The sequence below is a fragment of the Myotis brandtii genome, unplaced genomic scaffold (genome assembly GCF_000412655.1).
Source record: "Myotis brandtii unplaced genomic scaffold, ASM41265v1 scaffold32, whole genome shotgun sequence".
Classification (NCBI taxonomy): Eukaryota; Metazoa; Chordata; class Mammalia; order Chiroptera; family Vespertilionidae; genus Myotis; species Myotis brandtii.
The window spans coordinates 1,791,453-1,804,433 of record NW_005362269.1 but is presented as its reverse complement, the minus strand read 5'-3'; the positions used below and the strand labels follow the sequence as shown (position 1 = coordinate 1,804,433).

Genomic DNA, 12,981 nt, shown 5'->3' with positions numbered 1-12,981 from the left:
GGCCCTGCTCTGTGCGTGGGGGGCGGCAGCGCCCCAACCCCCTGATCGGCCCTGCTCTGTGCGTGACAGGGGGTGGCGCCACAACCTCCCCATCGACCCTGCCTGTGTGACAGGAATTTTTGTGCACCGGGCCTCTAGTAATAAATAATAGAGTAGGAATGAGTGAGCACTTGGAGAATGCAGTGATGGAGCGGTATAGGTGGGTGTTATTTCTGAGAACTGATGGGGGAAGGCAGGTGATGATTTTGTGAAATATTTGGTATAGCAGCTAAGAAAGTGGACCTAGGTGGCAGTAGTGGAACATGTCTGAGATGCTTTTCCTATTTCACAGGAGAGCCAGGTTCTCCTGACTCTTACGAATCCAGTGGAGAACCTCACCCATGTGACACTGCTGGAGTGCGATGAAGGGGACCCTGATAATACCAACAGCACTGCTAAGGTGGGAGCATTTTGCCTTGTTCTGACCCTGATTTTTCCTGGAGTGACCTCATTTGACCTGGCTTAAAGGACTCTGTGCTGTCTCTCATTTCTACATCCAAGTAGTCATCAGTTCTTTTGATTCTACCTCCGAAGGTTTTACTTTCTCTGCAGACACACTGCCACTGCCCCATTTGAAAGATTCATCACTTCTTACCTGGACTGTAGTGATTTCCTAACTGACCTCACTGTTTTCAGTCCACCCCCACTTCCATTCTAGTCCACCTTCTGTCTTGTCACCAGGGTGATCTTTCTAAAATCTAATTTTGATCATGACATGCTGATTACTTGCTATTCCTCTGACTCTGAGATGAAATTCAAATTCCTTGACATAGAAGAGCTCCTTAATGTCCTCACCTCTCTCTGTTCTTCAGATGGTTTTCCGCCAGATCCCCAAATCTAACATTCTCCAAATCATACATATTATTGGTTGAGATCCAGGCAGATCCAGTGGGTTGTGAACTGTCACGCTGGTGAATTGCATATGCTATTTGTTTTATCTAGAATGCCTCTCCTGTTCCCACTCTTTTGGCAGACATGCCCACAACACTCTTTCAGTGTAATGAATGCTTATTCTGCAAGACTCATAGGAAACAGTATCTCCTTTAAAAGCTGGTATGCCTCCTCTGTATGTGTTCTGCTTATATAGAGGATACATAGCACTAACTAAACATTAAATAGTTGATTTTGACTCTCATTGTTAGGTGAATGAATGAAATATGGCCTTTCTCCATTTCGCTATTTGGTGATTCATCTAGTACTTGATATTTTAGATCAAGACCTTTCTCTATAGACCATCTATTACTGACTCATAATTCAATCTCTATTAATAATAGAGATTGGTAGAAAGGATACCTATGTCTGTAATTAGCTGTTATTCAAATAATACTTCTTAGTAGAGAATGTCTTTATCCTATCCCTTTTTTTCATCCTTGCGCTTTATGTATGAGGGCTTTCTTCCTTTTAGTCCTTAAGTGGAGGACTTATTATTTCACTGATTAGCATTACTTCCAAAGAGAGATGATACACCTCTCTCCTTGTTTTTTTTTATTTTTGTTAAATAACACTAAGCTGTTCCAGTAATGGTAGAAACAGAAATAACTGCCTGATGCATATACCCAGCTTGTGAATTTGCTGTATTTCTTTCTCTCTACACCCCTCAGCCACATTTGTATCCATAATTAGAAATGTAGTTGACGTTATCTGTTAACCTCTGACATAGCAAAGTTGAAGCCTAGTTACAACAGGAGGATAAGTCTGAAGAATGCTTGTTTTCCATGACCATAAACATACCCAACATCCCCGTTTCAGAAAATATTATGTTGCAACCCGTGTTTCTCCTTCATGTGTTTCTTAAAAAAAAAAAAAAAAAAAAAAAAAAAAAAAAAAAAGCCCTAGCTTTTTTGGTTCAGTGGATAGAGCATCAGACTGCGGACGAAAGGGTCCCAGGTTTGATTCCAGTGAAGGACACATGCCTGGGTTGCAGGCTTTATCTCCAGAAGGGGGCGTGCAGGAGGCAGCCAATCAATGATTCTCATCATTGATGTTTCTATCTCTCTCTCCCTCTCCCTTCCTCTCTGAAATCAATAAAAAAAAAAGTATTGAAAAAAGAAAAAAAAGATGAATTGTTTCGCATACACCACAAAGTTTGAAGACTAATGTAGCAAAGACACATGTACTTCCATCCCCTTAAGAAATAGAATATTAAAGACACAATTAAAACCCCTACATCCTTCCCACTTGAATTTCCCAATGCAGCCACAGTGAAGTAAGCACTCCCTTGACTTTATCATTCCCTTAAATTTTTTTGTTCTTATATTTTTACTGGAAATGTCTGTGTTTTTAAACAGTGATTTTAAACTTCATGTAAGTGCTATCATACTATACGTTTCTTGAGTCTTGCTAATTATTTCTAAATGTCTGCATCATTGTAATACTTTGCTGTTGAATTAATGTCCTACAACACAGATTCCTTCTAAGGAAGGCCTATCTCTCTTGTTTTCCAGGTGGTGGTGCCACCCAAAGAACTGGTGCTGGCCGGCAAGGACGCAGCCGCTGAGTACGATGAGCTGGCAGAGCCCCAGGACTTTCAGGATGATCCCGAGTGAGTGATCTTTCTGTGACACCCCGTCTCCCCCACATTGGCTGATACAGGAGGCCTGCTTAGAGATCCTAAATATTTTATCTGCATTTTAAAAAATAAGTTTTCCTTCTTATAAAAATAATTATTATAGAAATTTTGAAAATGCATATAAACCATGAAGAAGAAAATAAAATCTAACCACCAGAGATAATCATCATTAACATTTTGCTGTTTGTCCTTCCATCATTGGTGTCATTCTGTAAGCACATTGTTTTAACCTTTGTGTTTTTCACATAAATACATTTTCCCATGTTAAAAACATTTCAAGTGCATGGCTTATAATGGTTGTGGACAGAATACAGCTTGCTAACAGAATACACTATCCCTATAGATTTATCATTGGATTTGTCCACCCCTACCCTCACTCTCTCAGAGTAATTAGTAGATTTTACTCTCTCGTACCTAATAACTGAAAAGTGAAAGACCAAACCTTTTCCTGAAGGGAATGCATCATCAGCATCCAGTCTGAAGACAGAAATCACGTCAATTATTTGAACAGAGAGGATTTAATATAAAGAATTGTTAACTGGGTAACTTCAGAGGTTAAAAAATACCTCTGAAGTATCCCAGAGATGGCAATTTTATGAAACATCTACCACCCCAGGGCTGAGGGAACAAAGGGGAAATGGTTAAAATTGTTAAAATGTAGAAACTTGAAGGAGGACCCTGGTGGAGCAGAAATTCAGACTTGTGGGGAGGTTAGAGGGGACACGCTTTACAGGTGCTGACATCTCAGGGTGGCGGAAGAGGCGTGCACAATGCAGCTGGTTATGCAAGAGTTGGAAAACTATAGCTCGCTCTTGCCACTTTCTGGGTGAAGGAGCATTGCTGGAGTGATGCCCATGGGAACCACACACAAATAGCAAGCTCCCAGGGAGGAGCAAGCCCCTCCTTCCTGCATGCTCTAGTCTCCCTTTAGAGTCCCCCTAACGGGAACCTGACAGGAAGCCAGCTTACAGATCAGAAATGGGTTAGCAGAGTCCTGGGTCACAAACCAAGATGTAGAAGATGGACCTGATAGCTGAGAAGCAGTAGCTTAATATACTGGCACAGGGAACATTTAAGGTTTTGTAACAGAATAATCAGAAGCTCCCTCAGCAAGATATTGGAAAGAAGAGAGAACATAGGATGGGTTGGAAAAATAAAGTGAGAGCAAAGGTAAGATTAGTACAGTGATTTTGGATTAAGTTGAGAAAGCATCAGGGCAGGTGGTTGGTTTTGTTTTATAGTTCTGTAGAATCCTGGGCTCTACCCCAGAGATTATTTTCAACAGGTGTAGGGGGGCACCAGAAATCTGAAATTTTTTTAAGCTTCCCAGATGGCAGTGCTTGCCTGGGAATTAAAGATAGAAAGACAGACTTTTTCCTTTTTTATTTTTGACTGAATTAAAAAAAAAAAGAATCTGATACAAATCAAAGGTTTATAACTACAATACGAAATGCGTTCTCTGTAATCTTTTGCTTTATGTGGGTCCTTAAATTACATTCATTAGGTACATAAATTTGTTAAGCCAATGTCAACTTATAGATCATCTGAGATATTAAATTCCAGTCAGAGTAATTACATGACAGATTGACAAAATTGAATTAATATATTTCACATTACTATACTTTATAGGACTTTTAGATATCTGGAAATTAAAGTTATGCAGTACTGTTTAAATATGTAAATGTTTAATTCCAATAATATTTCTGAGAGTGACTGAATATCAGTTGGGCAGTAGTTCAAATTCTGTTAATTTTATTACTTTTTGAAGTTATTTTTTTAATATATTTTTATTGATTTCAGAGAGGAAGTGAGAGGGAGAGAGAGATAGAAACATCAGTGATGAGAGAGAATCATTGATTGGCTGCCTTCTGCATGCCCCCTACTGGGGATTGAGCCAGCAACCTGGGCATGTGCCCTTAACCGGAATCGAACCCAGGACGCTTCAGTCCGTAGGCCGACACTCTATCTACTGAGCCAAACCAGCTAGGGCTGAAGCTGTTATGAAATCAAAAACTTCAAGTGCATGTCAGAAAACTGAAATGGAAACTTCAACTAGAGAGAATTTTTTCTATTCTAAAAATTCCCAATTTATAGAAGTTATTTACAAAAACACTGATTTATGGTGTTCCAGAAATTTCTTTAACTCTGAGTTATGACCACTGTTTATTCTATAGAAATATTACCACATATGCACAAAGATGAACGTAAAAGGGTTTTCAAAGCACCCTTGTTTATAATAGGAACATTGACAACAACCTCAGTGTATGACAATCATGGTAAATATAGAATAGAATACTAGGAGACTCCTAAGGAGAATGGAGATCTTTATGTACCAATATGGAAAAGTGTTTGTGATAAACAAGTTGTAGAATAATGTGTCCCTTTTGTGTTGGTTAAAAAAGCAGAAAATTATAAATACAGAAAAATACCTGGTAGGTTACGGTAACAACCAAAGTGTTTGCAGTTTTCCCCTCATGCAGAAGGAAATAATAAGGGGAAAGACTTTTACTTTTTACCATTTGAACTTGATTATATTTTACTTTTATAACACGTAAAAAATAAGGAGATCAACGTTTTGCTGAAGAAACTCTTCATTGCTGATAAACAGGATGGTGGTTCTATCTTGTCATCAGAGATTTCCTGTTGGGCCATAAAATGACTGTAAGTCTTAGTGGCTTGGCTGACTTGTAACCTGCCTAACACTGTGCTTATTTCCTTCCATAGCATTATAGCCTTCAGAAAGGCCAACAAAGTGGGCATTTTCATCAAGGTTACCCCACAACGTGAGGAGGGCGAAGTGACCGTGTGCTTTAAGATGAAGCATGATTTTAAAAACCTGGCAGCGCCCATCCGCCCCATCGAAGAAAGTGACCAGGGCACAGAAGTCATCTGGCTCACTCAGCATGTGGAACTCAGCTTGGGCCCACTTCTCCCTTAAAGGTTTCACTGGCGGGCAGAGCCCAAAGGACAGTGTCACCACAAGTCCACGTTAAAGCGTGGAAGCCGCTGCTTCACTAGCCCCTGTTATAACAATGTACCCACACACTACTGAGTCCTGTCCTAGGAGGGCAGGGCCTAGGCCAGGCATTAGGAACACAGGGCAACTGCTGTTCCTCTCACTTCTGTTAACACCAGAAAGTCTGTGTCTCCCTCACTGAACCCTGCACGTTGAATACAACAGCATAGCTCCATCTGAGGAAAAGGGATGGCTGTTCCTCTGGGTGGCATTAGAGTTACCACTTGAGAAACTGACATACTATCTCCTGGTCTGATCTCACACAGGATCGTAATCTCACAGATGAACTGAAAATTATAACTGAAAGATAGGCCTGTTGGCCACAATCCGGCCTTGGTCTCAATGTACCAACTGCTTCCTGCATTCCATTAGATATAACCTAGCAGTCTAAACATATCTCTTCACTTGCCATCATGGCCACCATCGTGCCATTGATTTCCATTTGACAGAAAAATGGAATTGTCACATTGTCTTAGTTCTGTGATGATTGGAAATTCTTAAGGCACTCTCATTTGCTCTCTTCTGAGTGAATATAGGATACTTATTTATTGGTTGCTCTTAAAAAATTTTCCAAGTAGAATATGGAACTTTTTTTTTAAGAAGAAGTTGAGAAGAAGGCACTTACATGTCATATCAAGGGGTTGGCAAATTCCATTCACTTTAAATTTTGCTGTAATACCCAGGGATTAATGCTTCCACAGGGAGGCAGTCTTGCTATGTCTTACTCCCCACCCCTTCTCTGCTCTGCCTCTTTAACTCAGTAGATTATTCTGAATATCTGGGACCTGGAAAGGGCCCAAAGAAAACTTGGTGGACAAGTTCACTTCTGGAATGCACAAAACATCTTAAAAGGTTAGATTGTAAGCATGATCTGAACTAATGTTCTTTCCATTGATTTGAAGGGGAGATTAACAGTTATAATCTCTTGAATCCCAAACTGGATATTAAGAAAGAACCTTTCCCCTTCCTGAGTTTGACTTTTATCACATGGTGTGTCAAATAAGACCATTTTGATTGTAAAATAGCTCAGCAAGCAGCCCAGAACATTTGCCTAACAGCACACATTCTGTTTCCATTCTGTATCCTGGAGTTGGGTTGTTAACCTGAATTTCTGTGATGTTTTCTACAATGAAACTTGAGACAGTAGACCACAAGCTGTACCACATTTTCTATAAATGCATTGTTAGCAAATGGCCAGCAGACTTTTGGTAAAAAGAGAAATTTTCTGTTTACCCTGGTTTTGTTTTTAAGTTCAAGCCTTTAGTTTAGAAGAAAAGGTTAAGATATATAGAAATCTAGGATATAGACAGGACCAAGTATCTTGCCAGCTCCCTGGAAGATAACTACATTTAGGAAGCCTTTGAAAGACACTAAGTGGTACTCTTAAGATCAAGCCAATTTTATGAAACAATATTCCACAGAGTAATATATATGCTACAGTAAGGAAAAATACCCCTAATATTATGACAATAATAAGTATGGTTTAGCCTCTTAAAAGTTGGGGCAGGTGTTGTATAATAACAAATTTGCAAACTATAGAAATAGTTTAATTTGTTGTGACCCCCACAGAGTGTCAAATTAATTTTTATTTCACTACCTTACTGTGAAGCCACTGCTCCCATCTGCCAGCGAAGAAAGAGCAGCAAAGTAGACAATAGCTCTCTTAGTTTACACATTTGCATAGACTACACACAGTTGTATGTTGTACATTTATGGCATATAGCTGGTATTTTTTCCCAAAAGTAATAAGGTTGAAGAAATGGGTCTCATCACTCCCCCTGTGACACAGAAACACAAAAACACTTTTGATCATAGAAATGTTTTTTTTCATAAGCCAAATGAACTTACAGAATAACAGAGCCATTGATTTGTTTCCTCAAAAAAGTTTTCAGTGCAAGCTGGTATTCTGTGTGTGAGTAGAAATGGTTCGCCACCGGCAGCTGGTGAATTCAGAATTTTCTTGTTGCTTTTGTATATTAGATTAGATTTTTAATGCACAGTCAGTGTGCACCGCTGCAGGCGAATTAGATGTCATTAGCACTAGAGGCTATACTTTTGGAAACTTAAGGCAAAATTAATTTGGATTTGTGATTTGATTAGCCCACCAACGTTTTCTTTTGTTCAGAATGCTTGTAGGTGTAATGAGCTAAATGTCATGTGTATTTGTGAAGAAACATCCTTTTTGGTCCCTTTTGGGAATGAGGGGCACTCCTTGATCTTTATGAATGGCAGGTTCCTGTTTTGCCTTATTGCTTAATGTAGTGAAATAAAGCAGACAAAGCTTGGATGTCTTTGGTTTGGTTTCATGAAGACTGGAACAGCATGGATCAGTCAGAAGATGGAGTCCAGAGAGTTGTATGAGAGTCAGTAGGGCATGCTTCCTTTGTCCATTTCTTTACGTGAACTAAGCCAAAACCTCACATCAAGTTGGTTCAGTGTAACATTGTATGGGTAGATGTTACTTGAGCTCCTTATAAACACATTCAGAACCATTATATAAATGTTACGTTGCTGGTTTCTACCAGGTTCTATCCTTGGTCATTGCTCCCAAAGATATCCTTTCAAGTATATAAAATGGCCCAACCCCAACTAGTAGCCACTCAACCTGCTTCATCTGTTTTGCCCTACCCTCTATTTCCTTGTGAGGCTTTTTCCCTCACTGCCACATTGAATGATGTAAACTGCCCTCGCCCCTAAATACATTTCCTATCCCCCTCTGTGGCCCCACCCCATAGCATTAAGCACCATCCCATTAACTGTGTACTCTTCTTTTTTCTGAGTACTCATACTAGAACATATGCTCCACAGTGCAGGGATTTTTGTCTTTTAAAAAATTACTGTATCTGTGAAGCCTAGAACAATGCCTGACAAATAGCAGGCACCCTTTATTTGTTGAGTAATACTATCATCCTTTTCTTCTTTATATAGCTGTTGATCTTTTATCTTTTTTTCATCTACATATGTCTCTCTGTCATAAGCCAAATATCTTGCTTGCCTTGAGCTTTCTTGTCCTGGTGTTTCCTCTACGAATACTCCTTCCTCTCACTGCACCTTCAAAATTACTTTCCTCCTCCTATCTCTCTTCCATCTAGGTGTGATCTTCATCTGTAGCACCTCTTCCTTGTATCATGGGGTTTTGTATGTGTGTAGCTCCTTTGCTGTATTACACACTCCTTCGGGGCCAAATCCAGGCCCCTTTGTCATCTGTTTCTCATGTATTCCATTCAAAGGGCACCCTGGAGCAAACTCAAAAACTCAGAGCTAGCCAGGCCAGCATGGCTCTGTGGTTGAGCATCGAGCTATGAACCAGGAGGTCACTGTTCGATTTCCGATCAGGGCACATGCCCAGGTTGCGGGCTGAATCCCCAGTGTGGAGCGTGCAGGAGGCAGCAAATCAATGATTCTCATAATTGATGTTTCTATCTCTCCCTCTCCCTTCCTCTCTGAAATCAATAAAAATATATTTAAAAATATTTCTGCTTACAAAACAAAAAACTCAGAGCTAAGTCACTTGCTCAATTGTAATATAGTAGTTTTCCCTTCAGAATTTCAGTTACCTGCAGTCAACCATGGTCCAAAAATATTAAATGGAAAATTCCAGATAGAAACAATTCATAAATTTTAAATTGCATGCCATTCTGAATAGCATGACAAAACCTCATGCTGTTTCCCACCTGGGACATGAGTAATCCCTTTGTCTAACTATCCATGCTGTACACACCCATTAGTCACTTAGCTGTCTTGGTTATCAGATCCACTACTGGTTTTGAAGTAATTGTGTTCAAGTCACCCTTATTTTATTTCATAATGGCCCCTAAGATGCTGGCAATTGGGATATGCCAAGGAGACACCATAAAGTGCTTCCTTGACGTGAAGAGGTATGTATGTATAGGAAAAAACATAGTATATATAGTGTTCAGTACTATAATGGTTTCAGGCATCTGCTGGGGGTCTTGGAAGGTATCCCACACAGATAAGAGGGCACTCCTGTACTTTATTCTCATTTTCTTATGGTCAGGGCATCTGTAGTGAAATATATTTCACTTTAGATGTGAGACACCTACATAAGATAATGACTAAGTGTTAAATGAATGTAACATTAAATAATATGGAATCAAATAGTGAGAAAGTTGTTTCCTCTCTTGTCCCCTCAGCCCCCATCCTTCTGGTTAAATCAAGGAAAGTCCAGCAGGTGTGGCTCAGTGGATTGAGCATCATCCCATGCACCAAGGGGTCGCTGGTTCCATTCCCAGTCAGAGCACCTGTTTGGGTTGCAGTTCAATCCCTAGGAGGGGGCATGCAGGAGGTGGCCTATCAATGTTTCTCATCCATGTTTCTCCCTTTCCCTTCCTCTCTCTCTAAAATCAAGAAAAACATACTTTTTTAAAAATCAAGGAAAAATAATCACTCTTATGTTTGTCACATCTAACACATTTTTTTTTAATAGGCCTCTGGCTCAGAGCCTTTGGCAGACAACAGTAGCTACTTACTAAAAAATTGTCCTTGTACTTGTTTTTAAGGCTACATCTAAACATGATACTAGCCTGGCTGGCATGGCTCAGTGGTTGCGCATCGAACTATGAACCAGGAGGTCACGGTTCGATTCCCAGTCAGGGCACATGCCTGGGTTGTGGGCTCGATCCCCTGTGTGCGGCATGCAGGAAGCGGCCAATCAATGATTCCCTCTCATCATTGATGTTTCTATATCTTCCTCTCTGAAATCAATAAATATATTTTTAAAAAACCAAACATACTAATTTTCTGTTTACAGAAGTGATCAAATTTTCCTTTTAAAATAAAAGCGGAGCCCAGCCTGTGTGGCTCAATGGTTGAGCATTGACTTATGAACCAGGAGGTCATGGTTTGATTCCCAGTTGGGGCATATGCCCTGGTTGCGGGCTTGATCCCCAGTAGGGGGCATGCAGGAGGCAGCCAACTGATGATTCTCATCATTAATGTTTCTATCTCTTCCTTCGTCTCTGAAATCAATAAAAAAAATATTTTAAAAATAAATAAAAGTGGAACTCAGGAGTTCCACTTCTGCCTATAATGCAGACATCTGGACAGTGTCACCCCCCTCGAAAAGAAAAGGTCAATAGATGACAAAATCATACATTTTATTGGAGTTGTGGCAGAGCAGTCAAATACCCTGAATTTCAAGGAGGGGTAGATCCTCCAAAGAGATCAGACATAGAGTGGCTCACCTGTAGCAGAGCATGGGAGGAAGAAGTGTTGAGTGCATATGAGCAGGTAAGAGGAAACCAACAAAAAAATGAAAGAATTGTTAAAGGCCAACTCTGGGCTAACATGGCATTTTAAAACCCCAGAGAGCTTCAGACACTAAGGAAGCTTGCATGCATTCACAAGCTCCTCCCAAGACCTTCACCAGGTGTTCACAAGAAAGACCCGCGGGGACAGGGAGTGGTGCTGGAACTCTCAGAGCCTCCCTTGGTTTGGAGGCATGCAGGAGGGATCTGCTGCCACTTTAGAAAAGACATGAAAGCTTGCCTCCTCTCTTTATACCTTCCCTCATAAGGAGCATAAAGGCCTAAGTCATGGGGTGAAACAAATCCTGTCTCCACTGCTGCTGGAACAAGGTAAGAAAAAACCCAACTTAGAGAGGGACAGTCCTGACTGAGCCCCACGATTCTATACCAATTCCATTAAAGGTTTCCTACCACTCACTATAGGAAGGGCCAGCTGCAAATATAAGACGGTTCGGTTGCCACAGAGAAGAGGGGCAGAAATACTAAGAAAAGACCTGTTTCCAAGACCTGGCCACAAGGGACCTACTTAAAACTGAGGCTGAATTAGAACAAAGAACCCCTGACCCCTCCGCCACTAACCACCTCGGAAGCAGCTAGTAACAAACATCAGCTGGTGAGGGTGAGCAAATGCACAGACTTAACCACAATGGTGCAGGTATGCAGGACAGCTGAAAGCTAAGGATGAAATATCAACCCTTAAGAAAAGTTCTTCAATTCTAACCTAAAGCACAAAATAATGCTGGAAGATATGAAAGCTGTGGTACACTGAAGGCAACCATAGCAACAACAAAACCCAAACCCAGCTCAATTCCTGACTAAATTGACCAAACCCACACAATTAGCCTGACAGAAGAAGAGGCTTGTCCATTTGCAAGCATTACTACTCTTTATGCAGTCTCTAGTGTTACATAAGCACTGACTGGCAATCAAGAAAATAAATGAGATACACAAAGAAAAACCAAGCCATTTTTCATTGACAGTCAAAACTACATACAGATATGATCCAGATGTTAGAACTATTGAACGAAGACCTAAACTCTCATTAACATGTTGAAGAATCTAGTTGAAAATATGGATAATATGTGTGAACAGATTTCAGCAAAGAAGAAGAAACTATAAGAGACAAATTGAAATAAAAAACATAGGATCAGAGATGAAGAATATCTTCTATGGGCTCATCAGTAGACTTGTCATAGCTGAAGAATAATCAGGAAACTTGGAGATAGGTCAATAGAAATGATCCAAACTGATCCCCACCCCCAAAGGGTGAAACAACAACAAAATAATATTCCAGATCTATGGGACAATCTCAAATGGTCTAATATGTATAATTAGCATTCCAGATGGAGAAGAGACAGCAGGAGAATATTTGAACAAATGACATCTAAGCATTTTCAAAATATAATGAAAGACAAACCACAGATCCAAGAAGCTCAGATAAATCCAAGTGCTTTCTCATACAGGAAAATATATATTTACCATATGATCAAATAATCTCACTATTAGGTACTTACAACAACCTGTATATGAATGTTTGTAATGGCTTTTATATTCATGGAAATCTGGAACAATTCAAATTTCCATCAACTGGCAAATGGAATTTTTTAACCCCCCTGGTCTACCCATACAATGGAATTCTCAGAAATAAAAAGGAACAAATTATTGAAATGTCTAACAATATTGGTGAATCTCAAATACAATATCCTAAGAAATAGAAGTTAGACCCATAAAGGCCATATAGGATTCCATTTATGATATTTTGGAAATGGCAAAACTATACGGACAGAAAACAGACCAGTGATTGCCACTGACAGTGTATGTGGGAAGTGGATTGATTTGGGCACAAAGGAATTCTTGGGGTGGAACTAGTCTATATTTGTGGTGAATGTATGTAAAGTTTCCTAACTGTACAATTAGAAGGTAAACTTCTGTACAGAAATTATACTTTAAATAAACCTCATTTAAAAAAATTAGGGAATAAATCTTAGGTAGTTTGATGATGGGATATGTAAAAAAAATTATGAACGTGGTACCAGAATGCTTGAAATTAGTAAAATACTGGCAAAGTGGTTATAAGTTGTCCCCCAAAC

The 12,981-nt window shown here is 39.8% G+C and overlaps 1 protein-coding gene across 4 annotated transcripts in view; it reads left to right on the top strand.

Moving 5' to 3' along the window:
* Nucleotides 1-7,911, top strand: part of DCTN4 (dynactin 4 (p62)) — a 37,391-nt gene extending 29,480 nt beyond the window's left edge. For all 4 annotated transcript variants that reach the window (XM_005870491.2, XM_005870490.2, XM_014543104.1 and 1 more), the window contains 3 exons: nucleotides 332-439; nucleotides 2,484-2,581; nucleotides 5,333-7,911. In XM_005870491.2, the coding sequence (XP_005870553.1) occupies nucleotides 332-439; nucleotides 2,484-2,581; nucleotides 5,333-5,546 (420 nt within the window). In that variant the 3' untranslated portion in view covers nucleotides 5,547-7,911. The remainder of the gene's footprint in view (nucleotides 1-331; nucleotides 440-2,483; nucleotides 2,582-5,332) is intronic.
* Nucleotides 7,912-12,981: the final 5,070 nt, after the last annotated feature.